Below are 22,723 nucleotides of genomic sequence, written 5' to 3'. Positions count from 1 at the left end.
GTAATAGCGTTTGTAAATGATCTCAGATTATAGGGTGGAGATGAGATTAAATCATGTAAAAAAATGTTAATGTTGTTTGTGTTGGTTTGACCTCAAGATCATTATTTTCAGTCTAATCACACTGCATTGATTTTTATTCAGGTCCACAGATGAAGATGTTACATTTATCTTTTCGAAAAGGTGTAACGCTACTGTCTTTTGTCCATCGCTTTCACGTTATTAATGAATTAACTTTTTTAGCAATATAGTGTGCAGTCATTAGAATTGTATGACAAACAATAGGCCTACCCCTTGTGGCCACTATTTCATTCATTCTAGAAGTAAAATAACCATACATTTGATTACTCTGTAAGCCACTGAGCCGTCATACAATGAATACTAATAGGGTGTTTATATCTGTAATCTCATCCCTCATTACCTAGAAATTCCTTTGTCTAAAAGAATTGCAAAGCACCTTAACTTTTAGACTTAGAGACAGGTGATGAAATTTTTTTGTTTGTTTATCAGAGATTTTGATCTGCTGTACATGTGAACTAAATGGATTATGTAAGGCTGCTATATGAAATATATTAATGAAATGTACACTTTTCACTTGATATTTGACCAAAGGACTAATATTTTCCATCTAATATAGTCCTACATATGTGATTGTCCTCCAATTAATAAGTTATTTATTTAACTTTAAAAAACTTCTGTAAGTGGCTATAAACTTTTGATTGTATAAATGTAAAAGGGTACATCATGATTATTACATATATATATATACATACATTATAAACACACACACACACACATAGGCCTATATATATATATATATATATATATATATAAACTAAATAATAAGCTGGGCCTATTAATACGTCTTTCTTGATTTTTTTTTTTATTGCACAAGAACAGTAACAAAATTCACATATAGAGGCTCACAGTGTTTTCAATTATTATCAATTACATTCATAATACCATAAAAGGAACAGAAAAAAAACGGGATTACTGGGTAAATTCCATTCAATCTGATCATATAACGAATTCCAAGAAGGTTTGCATTTAGGTAGTAATCTGGTTCTACATTATTTTCTTATATAAAAATGTATTATCGATAATTTTCACAGCATTAATACTTAACTGATTCGTAATGTCTTATCTGATGTTAAACCATAAATGACGTGTTTTTGCAAGCACGCTTGACTCCAGTGGAATTCTATTGGCGGACTTAAAAAAGTGCAGCGGACCAATGACGTCGCGGTTTGTTGAGACGTTCCTAATAACATTTCTGACAGCTACGAAAGGAGAAGGCCATAATCGGTGAGTTGTTTATTTTATCATACGGGAGCAGTGTTCTCTTGGGACCAATCCAAGGTTATCTACAGTTCCTGTAATTAAGCAGTACCTGTCGTCTCGGAGACTCGACTGGGGGAGACATTCGCCCTTTGCTAACGGGCGGATTCCGCAAAACTACCACCGAAGAAGCGCGTGCTGCCCTTCTTCGACGCTTCTCTCTCGCCCGTTATGTGTTCAGTGTTTGAGCGCGACCAGGCACCCATAGCGGCTGCGCTTTGAACATATAACTATCAATAAACCAGTGACTGTGGATCTGTAAATATCTTTCACATATTTACCGTTGTTCAGAAAAAGGAAGTTGGTGCACCCGGCTAGCAGGCTAGCAGAGCCCGCTAATTGAGCTGATGGCTAACTGTTGTTAGCTGATTAGCCTGTCGGGTGCAGCTGGGACCTTTTCTTTCTCTTGACATCCTTCCCAGTGTAACATCTGTCATTAAACAACCGATACTGACAGACTAATAGATTTTAAGTAACGTTAATAATAATAATAATACACTATTAACTATGTCTGCAGCAAAGTCCAAAGTCGGCCAATAAGCTACAAAAGGTTGCTCTGTTTCACCAAAAATTTGCTTTTGTTTATAAGTGTCGTATGGCATGGCCAAAATGCGAAACCGTTGTTCATATATTTTATGTCTGTGTTTTAACCGTAATCGTGCCTAGAATGCATTAGTGAATTTAATTTGTAGGCAAAACTATAACAACACAATATGCATTATAAATAACAGCAGTAATATTTTAGCAGAGCTGGGTAGATTACTTGACAATTGTAATCGGTTATTGATTCCAAATTACATGACAAAAATGTAACGTAATCCATTACATACTTATTTTTGATTACTTTTAGATTACTTTTGACCTAATTAGTTTATCATAGTGATTTAAATAGGATAACCTTGTTACACCATATTGATATAAAAATGCAACATTTCTTGTTAATGAAGTTCACTAATCATGACATTAGAAGGTTTCTCAAACTGGGGGTCCTGGAGGAACTGCAGGACGAGTTTAATGAAAAGCTAATAATGAAATCATAAAAATGTGAAATTAAAAGAAATGATTTTCAAATAACAACAATCACAATAAAAAAGCTTGCAAAAAAAATAAAATTAAGTAATTTGTTTACCTGCATGTCACGTGACCATTAACCAATGTCAGAGAACCTGAACATGCAAACATGCTGCTTAATTATTAACTAATTACCTTAAAATCTCAGGAGTACTTCGAATAAACATATTAGGTGAAAGAGATTCGGCTGACAAAAACAGTTTGGGAATCTATGTATTCTAAATCTAAAACTTTCTGAATGTATGTAAGTGGTAATCTATTTTAGAAAGGGCGAATTGGGGCGAATCAATAGGTTATTGAAAAATTATTGCTATCGTGCTATAACATTGCTATAATATGTAAAATTGCTATAATATATAATCACGTAATCAATAAAATGTAAGTGTAGTCTGATTAAGAGTATTTCAAAATGTAATTTCTAAAGTAAAATCTTTTATTTTCGGAATCTGGAATAATGTAGAAAATTATGTAAATAAGAATAATTACGGCACAAAATTAAATTATACTTTTAAAAACAATATTACTTAAAAGTAATATAAATAACAAGTAAAAATGTTTTAGTTTAATGTACTGTGTCATGCATTTCTGTTACAATTTAAGGATGAATGGATGTTAAAAGTATATACATATATATAATACAGTGTAACACAATAATTATTAAATATAATTAAATAATTCTCAAATTAATTTACATGTGATATGTTTAGAGAGCTGCCCCGATGCATTTTTTTAAAATATATTTTTGACCTGAAATTGAAGAACCAAAAGCTTCTTATGTAGAAAAGTGTGAATATTGGTGACAAACATTGGTCAAACAAACAATCTGTAAGTATCACTGAAGAAATAAAACATGTGAACCATGTCATATACTGACATCAAATGTTTCCTTCTAGTAAAAGGAGTCATTTCATATCCAGATTTTGTTGTGCAGCTTTGCTTCTGTTTACCATTTTAAATAGCATGTTTATGGTTGCCAGGATGGACTTGATACTCCTATTTAAGCTTGTTCTTCGATATTTCAGCTGTAATTGTTAGGTGAGGTCTTTTGTGCCGTCTTGATAAATTATGCAGAGTGAAACTAATGAGTGTGGCTTTGTTTTGCCACAGTGTGCACGTCATGTAAAGCTCAGCCCCCTCATGTTAACACTGATAACATGCTGTAAGGACATTTCACTTGCCATCTGCCACGGAATATCTGTTATTTTACTCTCAACCTCCTCTCTTCATTAAAACATTCCATCCTTCCATTTCCTGTCTGTCACTTCAATAAATGATAACTTTCACAAAATTATCTCAATTACGTACAATAATGTTGTCAAAAAAAATGCTGCATCTAACAGTCACCTTTATCTCTTATTGTGAAATGAATGTTAAGTGCTAAATAATTTTTAATGTCTTCATATGACTAGGTCCAGTGGGAGTTGTATGTTCTCTGTTGCATCAAAAGAGGGCGCTGTTGTTGGAGTCAATCAAACCTTTAAACCTTTAATATTTTATCTTTAGTCCAATGTTTTCATCACTTGTCTTTATATAAACATGTATTCTTTTTTTACTTAAACATATTCTTGTGTGTTTCCAGCAGCCATGGAGTCCTCTTCGGTGTACATGTGCTTTCCCTGTTATCAGGAGTTTCCTACTCTAGAGGAAGTGCTTGCACATCAGATGACCTGCACTGCAGAGAATCCACAGCTACTGCCCAATCAGACGCCGATCGAGGCTGCAGCCGCCGCCGCCGGTCTGGCACAGGTACAGACACACGGTTCACCCCTAAACCAATTCAACACTTTATATTTCTGATAAAACTCAAAGCCATTAAGTCACATGAGATGGGTTTGTCAGATTACTTTTCTTTAAAAAGTAATACCTTTGTGGTATTACTCAGCATTATCTCTAAATGGGGTGCTTTAACATGCGCCTCCTGAAAGCCTGTGAAAAATGTCATCTATTTTATTCCCTTAATACCCCTTGAACTCCTAACTATAATTATCTAAAACAGACTAGAAAATTTGAAGAGCAGCTTCCAGTAATCCTAAATGGTGAGCTGAACTCTAAAAGGATCATTTTATAAGCGGATGTTTTTTTTTCCTAATTTGCCTCTTCACTACAGGGGGGAAATGAGGCACTTGAGATTCTGTCTTTTACGCTCTAATGTTGATGCACTTTTACTCTAGTTGTTATAAAAACAGTCAAGTTTGAATTAATGCTTGACTGTTTTCATAATGATTGGAGTAGCTCTCTTCAAGCTAGTTATTAGTCACAGCTGAAAAAGACATTTTCTGTCTTTCTGCTTTTTAAACAAGTAGCAAACCACAACTCAAACAAATGTGCCTTTTTCATTTTTGCATTGTCATGAACGATGACTCCCACAGAACCATTTAACTATTTCTTTATATTAAGCTATTTATATAATTTAATGATTTTAAGTTTTTTTTTTGTTTTGTTAAATTTGATTTAAGTAATGTGTATAAATATATTTTTTTATTTACTTTTTTGAAACAGACTTTTAAATGTATTAAATATGTGTAAGTGCAAAAATAAGTCTGAATACTTGTAATAAAGAAATGTAATTGCAATGATTGATGCTCACATAAATATCTGTTTAACTAGTAATGTTATTACTTTTTTGGTAAATCATGATTGCTAAAATTATTGCACAAAATAAACTTTAAAGTGGGGAAAAAATTGAACAGCTTTCATGCAAACAGAGTATATTGACAGAGACACATCACAAGTTTGTTTCATGTTAGTTTTTATTTATTTTGCGTTAGTTACTTTGGTAGCTCTTTATTTTACAGCCCTGTTCCTCATGTACATACAATGTACTTATTATAGTAATTACAATAATAATGTAATAATAAGTAGGTACTAACCCGGAACCTACCCCTTAACCTAACCCTACCCCATGTAGTTACCTTGTATTACCAAAACTTTCTTAGATCAAATAAACTGTAAGTACAAATAGTGTAAAATAAAGTGCAACCATTACTTTAATACATGCTTTCATAATATTTTCCACCTCATTTTCAGTATGTGATAATAACGCTGCTCTATATCAGCTGGTGGACGAGATGATGCCCATTCGCGGAGTCATTGCCTCTTTGACTTTGTTTTTAGATCTCCATCTGCTCTTATCTCATTTGAAACATCCATGCTAAAAATAGATGCAACATAAGTGCATCTGTCCATCGGGTTTATGGGTGTCCTCAGCCAAACCTCTCTGTCTCTGTGAGTCACCCTCTCATCAAGATGGCTTAAGTGGGTGCTTAAACTGGCTGCTCTGCATGACCAACACAAACAGTTTGTGCCATGTCAGTTCAATGGGATGTCGCAGCCGGTTACGTCAGATGACGGTAACACGGACCCCCACGCCGTGCCCTGGTAACATTAAATGTTAGCTTGAATTGAGTGTGACATGAGCTAACTCCTTGAGTGGGTTTTTACACTCTGTAAGAGCTATCAGCAGCACACGAGTGTTTCCTCTCAGAGACTGTGTTCAGGATGAAGTTAAAACATGTTTGTTCTTTTTCAGTGTATTTAATGTACATATACAATAAGCTGTTAAAAAAATAGAGTTCAGAGGTAATTAAATCTAATTTAAACCTGAAAAGAAAATCCAAACAATGAAGTGTTATACAAATACTAAAAATTATAATCAATAATGAAATAAGCACATTAGTAGCACTGATCATGTGAACCGTTTTGTACAGATGGTCAGATGTTAATGCAGGTTTTACATGGAGACATTATAAAACGTATGTCAATTTTCAGCATTTTCCAATATTAATTTACCACACTGAATTTTCAACTTTACAACTGAAATAGTTAAGATGTAATATTTCCAAATATAAATGAAAATGAACAACAAATTAGATAATAATAACAACAGCTCATTAACAACAAATGTAAAAAATGTAGAATATAATAATTATTTTACAAATTTATGAAAATGGGTATATGACAGATAAGAATGTCAATGATAAAGAGAAGTAAAAATCTTTTAAACCTCTAGTTTTTAATGCATGTATGTGGGTCAAAGACAAAAAAGTGTTTAAGCATAAAAGAAAAGTGTAATACTGCTTTAAACAGTTGTAGCCCCCCCCCCCCCCAAATAAATGCAAAAAGTTTTCTGTTTTATTTAATTGCAATTTTGTTTTTTGTTTTCTGAGCAAAACATAAATATCATACATTTTGTCCTGATTTACAGAAGACACCCAGTAAAATGTCATTCAGTGTAACAATCTTGTCAGGCATATTTAACACACAAATCTATTTATGACATATTAAAAGACTAATTTCTTTCACCCCAAATACTAATGAGTTGTAATTTTACATTTTAAAAATTTGCCACTATCCTAGGTTTTGCCCATTTGTCAGTAAGAATTTTGTACTAATTTAAAACACAATCAAATTTAGTATTCTCCATTATTCATTTAGATATTTTAATATGTACACGTCAGAATTACCATGTTGTTTGAATTTTTGGATAAATATTGTGTTACACTGAATGACAATATAACCTTATTTCAACCAAATTTTGACATTTTATTCTCCAAAAACTTATTTAAAACCTTAAAAGCAGACATTTTACTTACATTTAATGTGCCTTCTATGGACACAAAATCACTTTTGTATATTTTTCTTGATGCGGACATCTTAACGTCTTTGACCCATGTATGTAATGTACTCTGAATTCATGTAATGTTCAAAATTATATGAAGAAAGATTTAAATGACTCCATACACATTGAAAGTAAACACATCTTAATCATTTAAAAAATGATTTTACAGGTATAAGTACATTTATGTTTTTACAAATATTATTAATTTTATTAATTTATAAATATTGAGTTTTGGGGGAGTTGCAAAATTTTGCCTTCTTTACAAAAAAAGTCTAATTATCTGATATTTTAAAAGACATATTGACCTTGAAGTGAAGCAGTTAAAATATTTTTCTAAGAAAGAATAAAGGATTCTGCCAGACTACATCTTTTCCTTTTTTTATTGTCATTTATTTCTTTTAAAGAGATTTTTTTAGTTTCTTTAGGATATCAGGTCAGCTGCTTCACCCTTACTTTTTGAACTTCATGATCCCTCAAAAACATTAATTGTATATAAGAAAAAAATTCAAATTAAAAAAGGAGCATCATATCATTGACCCAAAGTGCAGTTACACTTTTATTTTGCTCTGCAGTTGTCATCAGATCACTTGATGTGTATGTTTTCTTTCATCTCACTAGGTGGCGATGCAGGCTGTGTCAGTTCCCCAGACTCAGACGGCTGTTGATCTGTCTTCCCTGCTAGAGCAGAAGAAAACTCTTCAGGCGGACGCTCCTCGTGTTCTGTATCAGTGCGCTGACTGTGAGGTTCTCTTTGATGCTCTGTCACTGTGGCAGCAGCACCGCAAGACGGGCTGTTGTCTTGAGACGGGACCTGGACCTGGAGGAGAGCAGAGTAGAGAAAGTGTGGAAACAGCAGCCCAGCCAGAATATCAGGACGGTGAGCAGGCACAGAATACACAAGAACAGATGGGGATGAAAGAAGAGGGAAGACTGGCTGAAATGAAGATGGACAACACCAGTCAAGTATTTGTGGCAGTAGAAGAGGTTTCTGAAAGAGTAGCGGCACCTGATGGTGTCCCCAGTGAGCCTCAAGAGACTTCGGAGACACAGGAAACTGCACCGGTGGAGTCATCAACTGAAGAAAACAGCTCCGCCACAAGGCGCAGGGGGCAGAAAAAGGCTAAGCCCCCCTCCAGCCTGCTCTGTGTGGAGTGCGGGCAAAGCTTCAGCCTGGTTCCAGAGCTTGTGACTCACCGTAAGACTCAGCACGGCTTGAAGGATGCCATACACCGCTGCACGGTTTGCGGAGAGGGCTTCCTCAACACCACTCTCTTCCTCTATCACCGAAAGCAGCATCGCTCAGAGGTGGAGGATAAACCCAAGCAGGCCCAGCCTGCCATTCCTCAGCTCTCCACAGCCATGCTGGAGGCCCCAGGGGAGGGACTCTTGCTTTTAGCCACAGCCGGAGAAGGCCAGAGCCTAATGGAGGTGACCACTATGGAGCAAACCATAACTGAGACCCCTGTGGCACATGTGGAGGTTGAGCTGGAAAATGACGATATGAGAGGATCCGAGGCTCTCCAGACGGAGCAGGAGACTGCCGTGGAAGGAACCGAAGTTTTTGTGGAGATGGTGGAGGAGAGTAATGGGGCAAACCAGGAAGAAGTAATGGAGATGGTTGTTGATAAGATGCAAGAAGATGTGGAGATGGAGAGAAGCACTGTGGTTGAGGAGATCCAAGGAGAGGTGGAAAGTAGCACAGACAAGGAACCCGAGAAAGCTCCATCTTCGAGCACAGAAGGACAGAATTTCCTTTGCCATCAATGTGGATCTGTTTTCACCAGTGACCAGGAGTTGGCCCAGCATCGCGGGACCGAGCACGGCCTGGAGGCGGCGCTGCACACCTGTGCAGAGTGTGGGGCTGAGTTCATGAGCACCACACAGTTCTTGTACCATCGGCGGGAGCATAAGAGTGCAGCTGCGGGACACCCACCCGCTGGTGAAGTGAAAGGTCCAGCTGTTGTTGTGAAAACCAGAGACAACGTGAACTTCGGACAACCAGGTCAGACTGAGTGCACACAACACAGCACAATTCCAATGAGACCAAACTAAGCAGGATATCCAAACATCCTCATTTTATAAACTGATCATTTAACTCCATGATTCTGGTTCTGGGCTGTACACACACAGTCTTAGAAGTCAGACACACTTGAGTTAAAGATGTACAGTGTGAAGTAACTCAAGTTGTAGAGAACGATACTTAGAGTATAGTTGACCCAAAAATTGTCCCTCTGTCATTTACTCACCCTCATGACGTTCTAACATGAAGATATTTTAAACAATGTTGGTAACTAAACGGTTTTAGTTACTGTCGACTTTCATTGAATGGTCAAAAAACATTTCTCCGAATTTATTATTTTGTCACATTTTAGTTACACAAGTTATACTTACTTATAATTTTCCTTTAAAGTTCAAATTTTAAAGTTGCTTTCAAGTACTGAATGTACCAGATGAATTACTTAAAATCGGAGCTTTTCACACAGGGATCTGAGGTCCACAGCTTTGCTGGAATATTTATATATTATATTGCAGGAATATATATATAATTATTATATAGTGGGGTCCACGGACTATATATTAGTTTGTGGAATATTTTAGAGAAAATAAGTCACTTTTTGTTTCATTTTGTTAAAATTTTTGTTTTATTCTGCTTTATAAATATATCAAAGCATCAGAAAGATCCAAAACCGTGATAATAATCATTAATATTTTATTCTATTGTGCAGATAGTATTTTAGTAAAGTTAATGCTTAAAGTAAAAAAATAGTCACTTACAGGAAAAGAATGAATAGAAGATGATTCTTTGCAGTATATCTTGACAGTATTGACTGATTATTGATTTACAAGAACAGATCTATTCACATACACTACCTGTTTTTATATTACTTTTGAACAGTAGTGTACATGGGAGTGGGAGACACCTTTTATTGACTTGAAAACAGTACCTGCTAAATGTAACAAGTTTCTGTTATCTGAACAGATTGTGATATGGTTCATTACCTAATCAATCAGCATTTCACAACGTTCATAATGTTTAAGCTTGAAACGTATCCAATTAATTTGGTATTACATGGACGGTCTCCTTCGTTTAGATTTCCTGTTAACAAAGTGTTTCTGTCAGCAGCAGCAGCAGCGGCGGCTGGAGACGGCGCTATTGAGGCTCCTGCCAAGCTGAGCCGCGACTGGTCACGCACCGCCCTGCCACACGAGTGCCCGCATTGTGGACAGGGCTTTACGCGCCGCAGCCGTCTGCGTGAGCATGTGTTCCAACACACAGGGGAGAAACTCTTCAACTGCAAAATTTGCAAAAAGAGCTTCCCGTCTCCGGCCAACCTGCTGCGTCACAACCTGACCCACGGAGGATCCCGCGTGTTCAACTGTCCCCTCTGTGACAAGCGCTTCTTCCAGCCGACGTCACTCAAACGCCACATGCTGATTCACCAGGGGGGTCCAATCCAGGAACGCAGGGTCCGAGGCAGAGGAAAAGGCAGGGGACAATCAAGTGATGGGCGTCTGCACATCTGCCCCGAGTGCCCTGCCAGCTTCAAGTTTGAGTCCCAGCTCAAGAGTCACAGGTCTGTGTGTGTGTTTCATCCAAAAATCTAAATTCATCATTTACTCACCTTTTATCACTTTCAGGAACAACAACAACAACGGAAAAAATACTTTGAATAATGTCATCTTGATTTTTTTTCCATACAAAGAAAGTCATTGGGATCCAAAACAATGCTTTTATTTTGTGGACAAAAAAATCTATTCTCTTTTGTGTCCCACAGAAGAAAGAAAGTCATATGGGTTTGTAATGGCATGACCGTGTTTCATTAAATATGTTCCTTCTCTTCTTTAGCTCGTTCCCAAAGAAGACTGATATTCGGTCTGACTGTAAATAGAGATGCAAAGGTAGAAGTAGTCAGTGAAAACTTAAATAATGTCACGCTGTGCACAAATCTGATCTTTGGGAGCCACTGTCCTCCCTGTCATTTAGCAAGTGATGAAATCTGATCCTTTTGTTCAGACGGTGTAGGCAATATGTGGTGCATCAACATGGCTTGTTGTAGTAATGATGTGAGCGTCAGCACGATGCCTGACTTTCTCAAACAACAACTCCAAGTAGCTGTCAGAGTGGGAAGAGAGGACGGAAAACTGCCTCTTCTCCTGTCTATCATGACATCTCACTGCGGTGCTGAACTACGAGGCGCGTGAGAGAGCAGATGCATTTTGTGTATATACCAAAAAAGTGAGTGAAAATGATGTTCCAGCTGTAAACATGGAAAGGATTAGGTGTATTTGTGTGATGGATTTGAGACCGATATACCAAAAAATGACATTTTTGCCGCCTGTCTCAGCAAAGGGCCAGATTGCAGATTCATTTGAGCGGGAACTTGAGATGACACTAGACTAATCATTGGATTTTTCTGTTAGTTAACAAGCTCTGTTCGTGCCCTTCCTTGTTATAGTCCACGTCCCTACAGGTTTTTTTCTGTCCCAGAAACACTTACCCTGTCAAACTGGACAACATCAGAAAGATGTCTGATTAGTCTCTAAGAGAAGTGATCAATTAAACGCGTGGCTGTGACATTTCTCGTTCCCAGTGTGATGTATTTAGCAATGCCTTATTTTGACATCCACTCAATGTGAATCTTGAAGAAATAAAAACTGGAGAGCTAAACAGTCACCCAGGACATTCGGCATCACGCTGTAATGTGGCTTCGCTTTTGCTGCTGGAAAAGGAAAAAATTTCAAGATTTAAAAAATAAATAAATGCATACTTTTATTCAAGGATGCATTAAACTGATCAAAGGTGACAGTGAAATCATGTAACTTGAGCAAATCAGCATATTAGAATGATTTCTGAAGGATTCTTACATTTATCCCGTTGTTTTTACAAATTGAGACATGAGTGTTGAGGAATGAGAAGAGAAAAATGAGTGTTTCCAGCACAGAAATAATTCAAAACATGATGGTTTTTCAGATTGAATTGGCATATCTGAACACTTAGGGAGCAGAAAATGAAAAAAAACTCAAAAGGGCGAATGCTTCTTTCTACTAAAGTACCTAAATGATGGTGGTGTGAGACAGGAGTGCTTGTAGTTATTCCCTCTGTGTTTCCCTGAAACAAGCTGAATTCTAAAGAGGTTCGATAACCAGGTTTGCAGAATGCCTTTTTCTAATACCTTTATGTAATATTATAATGCTTATCTAATTATTTGAAACTCTGTTCACAAGGGCCTTCATTACTAGATTTCTTATAATGCTCAGTGGCACAGGAGTGAAATGCATTAATGCTGCAATTGTACAGAGTTATTATCTCTTATTCTTCATTTTCCAGAGCACTGATGAAGCTAATAAGATCAGAATGCAGATAAACTGTTAGGTTGTTTGCAACTAATGAGCATATGTCAGTAATTTACAGAAACTGCATCATTAAAATGCCAAGAATGAAAATAAAATGAATCGTGATGATAGTTCTTCCTCCAGTCATTTTACTGAGGGCACTGGTTAAAGATGACACATTGGCACGGGACTGAAAGTAAATATAAGCAGTCGTTTTTGATGTCAGGAATAATTAGTGAGGACCCTGCTGATTTGAATCTCATGCGGTTGGCTTTAAAACATTTATGGAGGCTATCACTTTCCCGCACGCCTCAGTTTAATGACGTTTCTTCGGCTCAGAGTTGAAGCTGCATTATTTTTCAGTGATGTTAATTATACCTCTATGCGAGTACATGACTGTGTGCCTTGTGATATGTGGGTGAAGTCAAACGTGGCTTTTCTCACAGCGATTGTTGCTGGATTGGCTCCAGGAGTTGCGTGATGCAGTCTTTCTTATTCACTTTCTCTCTGTTTTTCGCTGTTCTAGACTCCTACACACCAGCCATCCATTCCCTTGCAATGTGTGCGGGGAGGCATTTATACGACGCAAGGAGCTGGACCTCCACTCTCTCATCCACCAAGGTCAGCCTGCAGGAAACAATTACACACTCAGCCTTTTGTCCTTACCAGCTCTCATTCACATGCTATTTCTTACATTCATGGAGTGGAGCAGAGTGGAGTAGAGCCGGCAATTGATTCCAAATGTAATCTAGTTAATTAAACAGTATGCCAATTAATTAATTTAAGCACATATTAATATTTTAGCCCCCAAATAAAGATGTTTTCAGAGATGTTGTCATTGTTCTACACAAAACATTGAATAGACAATGCGAAAATAAGATTTTGCAGTCTGTCTATTCAAAAAAAATAAAAAAATAAATAAATTATATATATATATATATATATATATATATAATGTGTATAATTTAATAATGTATAATAATTGTTTAACTATTCTCTCCATTTTTTATATGTATCAGGATATTTAATTTATGAAATAGTACATACAATATTTGACTATATTTAAGAATTTTTATAGTAATTACGTCATACAAATATAAATACTTTAAAAAAGTAATGTGATCAGTTTAATTGTTTAATTAAATATATAATATATATGTGTGTGTGTGTGTATACATATATGCATGTGTGTAAATGTTCAAATTTATGTGCTTGTGTGTGTTATTAATTTATCAAATTAAATAATTTACAAAATGTACTTTTGCATAAAATTTGATAACACACATAGACACAAACACATAATTTTTGTAATGAAACTATTAAATTGATTTCCTTTTATTTTGTATATTATTCAAATAACAACATGACAAATGTACAAAATGTAATTATTTAATGCATGGACAATATATAGACGTGTTAATATGCTTTTAGTAATAACTGTTCAATATGTATTCTATAATAACTGCAGTAAATCAGCATGGGTTTCCCCAAATACACTTACAAACTCACTTTATTAAGTGGCCCTATCAGTTTCTCCTTTCCACTCTCAGCTCTGTTTGGGTTAATGTTTGTGTATCTGAACACACACACACACACACACACACAGATCTGTCAAATGAATGAGCTTTCATCGATTGCTTCGAAGTAAATAGATGGGGTCAAAGGTCACATTTGTGTGTGTGTGTTGATAAGATCAGCTGCTGATCACTATCATCTCTAATCAGAGGCTCTTACACGGGTCTGTCCGCTGCTGCAGCTGTTCCTCTCTCTAGCTGAACAGAGGCTGGGAACAAAGCAGGATAGATTTGTCTTTTTACAGGTGAAAATAAGGGAGTGCAGAGTTGCTTAGTAGAAGCTTTTAAAAACCTGTAAAGGTCAGTGAGGCTGAGTCACAGCCTGACCGTTTGAATGCTCTGAATCGAAACATCACCCGTGACCCCCGTAAAGTGCTGTTATTTCTCCGTATGCGCTGTGCATTCTGTGAAATGACTGTTTATCAGCCGCCTCTCTCTGATTGGTCCTGTGTAAATAAGAGGGAGCTTTTTGTATTCTCATGTTTGTGCTGCTCTCTCCGTCTCCGGCCCTCTTTTTAGATAAGGAACAAACATTACGGGTTTGTTTTTCTCACTCGATAAGAAGCAGTAGATTATTTTGGCTTGTGTGTGAGGGAACGTGTACATAAACATAAGTATCTCTCATGTCCGGTACATCAGAAGCCGGAGACTAGAGAATATGTGTGCCTCTCCATTTCTGTTATTGTAGATAAGCACTTTAGGGTGCATTATACATGAGTGGGACAAGTTGGCCACTTTTAACCTTATGTGTCCTCTAGTCAAGCAGAAATTAAACAAACGGAAAGTGGTTATAGAAATATGATTTTTATCATATGCATGATGTATATTTTTAGACATGGACAAATTTGCTTTGACAGAAAATATGCTATACCTGTATGTAGAAAAATAAACGTTCAGCCTAAAAAAAGCATATTTTTCATTTCTCAGTCTAGTGCTGTATGTTGGGCTCGGTTTAAATATGCACATGTGAACACAGTAGCACAGTAGTAGTTTCCATCCACATATTTTAACATGCATTATAGGACATCATAAAAAGCTGGATGGCAATGGCAAGAAGTGCATACAATTTTAAAGTGTGCAGGAACAATGCACTCAGTTGAGATCTTGAATAGAAGATATGCACATAAAATGTAATAGAAAACCTTTACTGAATAAATTTCTGAATAAAAAGTCATGTGACTTTGTCTCAACAGATCATATGATTGGACAGTTGGACTAGCAAGCAGACCAATCACACTGCTTACCATCTCAAATGTTGCTTTAGTCTTTCTGAAATTTGGCATAATTACCTCCCTTAACCGTCTAACATGAATGCGTTCTCACACCTCAGAATCCTCAGAAAGATAACATGACAGCATTTATTTCATTTCATCTATGAACTCTATACACACATAATTTATTATGTAGGAGAAAAGAGCTACAGTGGCTTCCCAGATTACAGCAATCCATTTTTATTATTGACCAGGAACAGTTTAGTTCTCTTAAACTCAAAATGGAAACTTTTTTTTTTCCCCAAATGTTTTATGCAATACTCCAAATTTTCATATAACCTCAGTTCGACACTTTGGGAGGAGACATACCTTGTGACACAACTTACCCACTAGACATCTTACCCACTCTCAAATCCCTCTGTCTTTGTTTGTAGATAAAGAGCCAAAGACGTGTCCTAACTGCGGCTCTCAGTTCCTGAATCAGACCGTGCTGGACACACACCTTCAGCGCTGCACAGGGGAGGAGACAAACCACCGCAAATATAAGGGTCAGGGAAGAGGCAAGGTGGGAGGTCAGCTGGAGTGTGATATGTGCGGCCACCGCTGCGTGACTCAGGATGGTCTTGACCTGCATCGCCTCTCCCACACTGGTCAGACACCCCTGCGGTGCCCGCTCACCCCCTGCAGACGCCGCTTCGCCTCCAGTACTGCTCTAGGGGAGCATCTCGTGGCCCACTGCTGTGGAGCATTAGGCAAACGAAACGCCCCACGCCGATTCACCTGCGAGTTCTGCGGGAAGGAGTTTGCCTACGTTTCCACCTTCACCGTTCACATGAGGACGCACACCAACGAGAGACCCTTTGAGGTATGCTTCTTTCAGGAAAGAGAGAACCTGAATGGCTCATATATGTGCTGGTTCCAGTGAATATATATATACACACACACACACACACACACACATACACACTACCATTCAAGTCTGTGCATATTTATTCGGAAATAATTTATTTTATGGTAGAAACTATTTATTTTCTATTTATTCTATGTTTCTACAAAAATATGAACAGCACAAATATTTTCAACATTGATAATAGGAATAATAATATAGATCATAGGAAATCAATAATATTACAATAATTTTTGAAGGATCATGTAACATTGAAGATGTAATGGCTGGTAAAAATTTAGCTTTGGAAGAAAAAATTATTAAAAAAAAATATATAGAAAATAGTAATTTTAATCTTACAATATTGCTGTTTTTACTGTATTTGGGATCAAATAATACAGATTTGGAGAGCACAACAGTAATGTATAGACATTTACGAACTTGAAACAATAAGTAAAAGTTTTTTCAACAAAAAATTGAAAAATCTAAGCAACAAAAATAGTACATAAAATATATTTTATACTTGTTTATTAGCCACTGTTTAAAAGTTTCTATGTTGAACATTTGTCTTGCTCTAGAGACTTTAGTTATGTCCATGTTGCAAACTGTTACGTTTAAAAACTATTGCTATAATATTGTTGCATCCATATATTTTTTTTAATGGCATTTTAAAATAACATTTGCATATTTTTCGTCTCGTCTCCATTATCATTGCCGAAATCAGAAATTCTTTCACCAACAAATATTTTCATCATTAAAGATGAGAATAACACTGGCTCGTTCCTCGTCACACATTGGCTTCCTCTCTCTTTTTCAGTGCTCTGTATGTGGGAAGCGTTTCCGGCAGCTTCCGCACCTGCAGGATCACGAGCGCATTCATAGCGGCGAGCGGCCGTTCACGTGCTGGGTGTGCGGTAAAAGCTTCAGCGTAGCAGCGAGGCTAACGGAGCACGCCCGTGTGCATAGCGGCGAGCGACCGTACATCTGCCCTCGGTGTCCCACCGCCTTCCGCTCACGACCCAACCTCGACAAACACATGCGTCTGCACGCCAACGACCCCGTGGATCCTTCCGCACAGAACATGGATGATGATGCAGCAGTGCAGACCATCCTCTTAGTACAGGAGTCTTCTTCATCTTCACCATCCTCCTCCGCTGTGCCTGTGGTCCAGGAGGGCATGTTGGTGGCAGGGGAAGGCAGCTCCTCTGTGGTCTTCCTGCACTCCAACCTTACCATGCCAACTATCTCAGTTCCCAACATCTCTGTAGTCGCAGGTCAGGATGTGCCTCACACTATTGAGGTTATCTTAGAGGAGACTGTGTAAAAACAGAATCAGATGAATGCCAAGGGGATATGGGGCAGGGGGTTAACATTATTATTTTATTTTATCTTTTGAAAGAGAAAGGCAGATTCAGCAATAGGTCGAACAATAGGTCAGGACTTAACAAAAGTTTTGTTAATGTGAATTTCTGAGAGATGCCTTGTTGATTTAAGATATATTTTGCTTTTGCAATTTAGAAGTACAACAACTCAGCATCTTTACTGTGGAAAAAAATAATTCACAAATGTTTTTGCATATGAATGGCAACGCTGTACTTATGCTGTGATTTTATCTTATGATTTGAATCTTTTATCTGCCTTTAATACAAAAAGTTGACCATCATTTGTGGTGTTTAATTTTAATAAAACGCTTGAGCTTTTTGGGGTCTTTTATTGTTTCATTTAAAGAGATCTTGACTTTAGCAAACTGGAGTGAAGTCGCTGATGAACTAGAAATGTTCTTGTCAACTCACTCACATGAAGCTTTGGCTAGTCAGGGAAAAATAGTTTTTGCTGATCATTTTAAAATGAATTAAAGGTGCCATGTCAGATTTTTTTAATCATTTAATATTTTTTTTTTTTTTTTTTTCTACACCAAGATTGTTACTCTAGTGTTCTTGTGCTCAAAGCGCTCCGAATGGCTCTGAATTTGTACTTCTATACTTTTAAGATTTATATAAGGCCACTTAAGTGTACCCAGAGAGTACATTTTCATAACTGTTTCTTAACACACTTAAGTACACTTTTAAAAAGAGCACTTTTTAATGTCAAATTTAAAATATTACTTTATTGCTTTTTAAATAATTATTTTAATACACTGACCAAAGTACTAAAGCACAGTTTAAGCACTTGATTTTTTCATTTCTTTTAAATTTAATATATATATTTTTATGAACTAACTGCAACTTCATCATAACAAATATATATTAAAATACATGACATACAAGTTACAACAGAAATTAGTTTAAAGCATGTTTTGCTTTGCCAAATTCTTTATCAGTACATTCAGCAGTACACATTAGAAAACAACAGAAGTACTTCTGATAAAGGAATTGCTTACAGTAACTTAGGTTCTACTTGAGTGGGTCAGCTAACTGCATTTAATATAAATTTGAACTATAATACATTTTTATTTAATTTTAAATAATATGCAATTAAGTGTGAGAATATTATATTTGCACTTTATATTAATTTATATAATTTTCTTTAAGCAGACTAAAGATGACTTTTTACAAAGATTTAAACTGGTGCTGTAAGCTTTCGCCTGTCAATCATTTTGCGCGTTCACAGTTGATCTGTTCAAGTGCCGCTTGGACTGAAGTGCTCCAGCGATCTGTCCCGCCACATTAAAAAGCCAGAAAACTTTATTTATTGTTTGCATTTCTTACAAGATTACAAATTTGAAAACTGTGACTTTGTTCCATACTAAAAGTAACCTATCCTCTTTGTGCCTCTATATATGTTTCACTGCATGAGAACATGATGTGTAGAGTGAGTGACATGGCTTGTCGGACATAGCAACAGTAACTAAGGGGGACGGGTCTTTGTGAAGGGGCACTGGGGGTAATATAGATTAAATAAACGTGCACTGCACAGCAAAAAGCAAAAACCACCTTAAAAATAAATACCGTGACAATCATTTTGAGTGACTTATTATTGCTATCATCTAACAGCAACAAAAGACAGCAGTGTTCAAAAAAAGCTAAATGTATAATTGTAACAGAAATAATAATATAAGCAATCATCCAGATAATATAGTTAATTATCCTAACTATAGGCCTTTTATGGTTGCCAAGCAACATTCAGATATGGCGCACAGATATATAATGTGTGGTCCCAGGTGTGCTGCTCCTGGAAAAAGTGTCCAGTTATCTGCAGTAAAGAGGCTATTTGCCTCAGAAGAGTGTGCTGAGAATAAAGCCTCTTTTGTGCTGGCAAGCACAAATGAAATAACATGAAAAAAATGTTAGAAATTTGAAATTTTCTCAAAAAATTTTTTTCCAAACATTCACCAGTTCACCCCGAGTGCAAACATAATAAATGATGTAAGTGATGACTGCAGTGAAACCAGAACGTTGGGCTCTTAAACCGCAAATCTCGTCATGAATTTTTACTAGTTGAATGAGGTTTGAGTTGAGCTCCATTAGCTCAGCTCACTGAGAGATTGAGGCTAAGTGGAGCCATTACTGGAGCTCATAGCGTTTGCCTGCACTGGCTTCTTTGCTCCCTCAATTTACTCAGGGCCCACTGAACTCCTCCCCATACAGCTGCTGCATCATTATGATTAGTCCCATAAATGATAGACAGGGATATCGAAGCAGCATTTCCTTTCCCTGCACTGAATTCCCAAATAGCTATTTGATAGATATCTTCCCCAGCTCATTAATTTACAGACTTTGTCCAGCAATTACTGCGTGACCTTCATGTAAATGGGCAGTTTGGCAATTTAAAATGCACCGGCGGTCTTTCTTGCCATTGAACTGCTTTGGGGGACAAATAAATAAGATAATCAATTTATACAAAATGCTTTTGATTGAATCTACTTTCTGTTAACAACATAGTTGATAGTGCAGCTGTATCTGAACCATGCAGAATGTGACATAAAAGATGCCATCGAACCAAAAGGAATATTCCGGGTTCAGTTAAACGACTTCAAGATCAATCAACAGCATTTTGGCATAATGTTGATTACCACAAAAATTAATTTGGATTGGCTCTTCCTTTTCTTAAAAAATAAAATTAAAGTGGAAGTGAATGGGGGCAATCTATTAACATTATATACATAAATATATTTTTTACAATAATATAGCCTCAATGCCATGGATTAGAAATTAACATCCACCAACCTTACAAATATGTGTAAAGATCCACTGTGGTGGGTGACATATATCAACTCAATAGCCAGTTTGGCAGGTTAAGATTCATAAATCATGTCCTCATTAGAAATGAGAAAAACATTAGAAACATTAGAAAAACAAAGAGCATAAAGAACAAAGTGTATAACTTAAAATTGTTGTAACAATTAATAAAATATAAAAAAATACAATGAAACATGTGTATGGTATCTTTAAACAATGATCACTTTAATATCTAAAAAAATTTTAAAACTTTGTTGCCATGATAACAACGCCCTAAATGTAAAACCTCTAAAATGACCATAAAACATCTTCACAGCTCAAACTGAACACATTTCAACAGAAGAATTTATAAGTGCTTAAATTCACTTACATTGCATGTGTCTCACTGTAACTTTGAGTATTGTTCTTTCTTTAAAAAAAAAAGATTAATTATTAATTACTATTATGGCACATATTCTGTTCATTGAGCTAAACCATTATTAGACCTGGGATATTATTTTGATATTTGCCACCTAAATCTGATTTCTGAGAAAATCTAAGATGTTTTATCCAAGAAAATCATATAAATCATGCATTGAAGATGAACTGATAAAATATTATCAGCAACAAGCAAAAACATTGGAGAACAACAGGCTTTGTAATTTTCTTAGTCAATAAGCCTTGAAGAATAAAACCACTTTGTTCTCCTTATCCTTTGTATTTTTTATCTAGTAAATTCTATAAATATCTACCCATGAGCACAAGGCTGCATATTCAGTGCGAGCTGAAACCTGCTGACCTTACAATACACCGGTGAGTACAGACTACAAGTGTCTGTTCTTCTACATCTGTTGTACTTGTTCACTGAGTGACTCTGGTGCGATGGGATTGGTTTTGTGTTTAAATGCTATTTAAAAGATATTTGGAAGATGGCGCATGCTTTTGTGATGTGTGTGTGCACATAAGTCCTCTCTTTCTTTCTGCATCTGTCTCTTTGCTGAGGTAGCTGTACCTACCGTGACTTTGACAGAGTGTTCCCCTTGTGTGTTGCCCCTCTGTGTATGTGTGTGTGCTATATCTGGACTGCAGTGTGTGTATTTCTGATGCTTCTCAGCTATATTCATTAACAGAAGAGACCCATGAGCTTGTTTGTATCTGGAAAAGAAGTTGTGGCCCTCATGGATTGTTCTGACCCTTCGTCTTTGTGTTTTTGAGAGCGAGAGAGGGGTAAACGTGATGAATGAGGTGCGGATATGCTAACAGAGCTATCATATACCAGCTTCGGCATTGCTTGGAAATGCGATGTTATGCTTATGTGTGCTTTTGAAATGGTTACATGTGTGCGCAGACTCCTGTTGAAAGCTTTGTCATGCTTATCTGGTCTAGTCGGGTCTATTTCTCTCACATTCTTTTTCACACGCGCTCTCCGTCTGCCGGTCCTTCTTGTTACACCGCTATACCATCTCTCTCTCTCTCTCTCTCTCTCTTGCTCCCCCTCTATCCCCCCATTTATTGTAGAGGCTGTGTGACTGGAATACTGAGTAGCTCATCATTATTCCACCAGTGAGGCACAGTGCACAGGCTGAATGTCAATTCTCTCTTTCTCTCTCCTTTTCCCATTCCCTCCTTCTCCCTAACCCACATCCATTCCCTCTTCCCTCTTCCCATTCACTCCATCATTCCTTTTCCTTTTCCATGTGTCTTTCCTTCCCCTACCATTCAGTCCCTCCTCTCCTCTCTCTCTCTCTCTCTCTCTCTCTCTCTCATCCTTGTACCCTTGGGTTTCTGCATGTCTCTGTAAGAATAACAAGGAAATTGTATGGAAATGAGGGTTGTATTCAAGGATTTACCATCGGTTACAGGTCTAGAGCACAAGGCTTTGAAACGCCATCATCCCAGCACAAGATTGTGTCTGGAGTCTTATTGAAGAGTCTGTGTTCTGTTGCATCAAAAGGGGATTCTGTGCTGATGAGGCTGCGGAGCAGAGCAGAGGTGGAGAGACAGCTGTTGAATGCATATTTAGCCGTTTCACGGAAAGAAAGGGAGAGAGAGCGAGAGGGAAAGGGCGGGATGATTCTCCAGCATGTAGACGTACAGGGCTGCAGTGAAGGGGACTCCTGCTTTACAACAGGTGCACAGGACAAACCCAAAGACACAACCTGGATGTTTAGCAAATAATTAAAAAGTATTTTCAGAGCTCTTGTAGTATCTGCCTGCCATTGAAATAGCTTTTCTTTTTTTTCGGTTTGTGTCAAAGGCGAAATTAAATGAAACATATAATAATAAAAATATAATATGCATTTAAATCAATTAAATTATATATTTTATTAATATAATTAACAGATATATTTATTAATACATTAAATATATTAGGTTTTATTAGAGCAATTGCAGTTTAAATTCATTTGAGAACACCTATGGCTTGTCAGTTTGTTCTGTATATTCAAATACTATCAGTACGTGTGTAGTTTGTGTTGGTAGCGTGACGTGTGCTAACGTTACCTGCCGTGTGCTGCTGCTGCGTAAAGACACGTCAA

The 22,723-nt window shown here is 36.8% G+C and overlaps 1 protein-coding gene across 3 annotated transcripts; it reads left to right on the top strand.

Moving 5' to 3' along the window:
• The first annotated feature begins 1,193 nt into the window (after positions 1-1,193).
• LOC113071501 (zinc finger protein 420-like) lies at positions 1,194-17,733 on the top strand. 3 transcript variants are annotated; one of them, XM_026244848.1, is made up of 7 exons: positions 1,194-1,302; positions 3,989-4,152; positions 7,643-9,026; positions 10,149-10,599; positions 12,885-12,979; positions 15,578-16,008; positions 16,847-17,733. In XM_026244848.1, the coding sequence occupies exons 2-7, from the start codon at positions 3,991-3,993 to the stop codon at positions 17,351-17,353; spliced, it is 3,030 nt and encodes a 1,009-aa protein (XP_026100633.1). In that variant the 5' UTR covers positions 1,194-1,302; positions 3,989-3,990; the 3' UTR covers positions 17,354-17,733. The 3 variants fall into 3 exon arrangements, with proteins under 3 accessions (XP_026100633.1, XP_026100631.1, XP_026100632.1); XM_026244846.1 differs by having other exon boundaries at positions 10,146-10,599; XM_026244847.1 differs by having other exon boundaries at positions 1,195-1,302; positions 3,986-4,152; positions 10,146-10,599.
• The last annotated feature ends 4,990 nt before the right edge of the window (positions 17,734-22,723 follow it).

This window comes from Carassius auratus, unplaced genomic scaffold (assembly GCF_003368295.1).
Source record: "Carassius auratus strain Wakin unplaced genomic scaffold, ASM336829v1 scaf_tig00007466, whole genome shotgun sequence".
Taxonomy (NCBI): domain Eukaryota; kingdom Metazoa; phylum Chordata; class Actinopteri; order Cypriniformes; family Cyprinidae; genus Carassius; species Carassius auratus.
The sequence above is the reverse complement of the archived record's forward strand: the minus strand, read 5'-3'. Positions and strand labels throughout refer to the sequence as shown.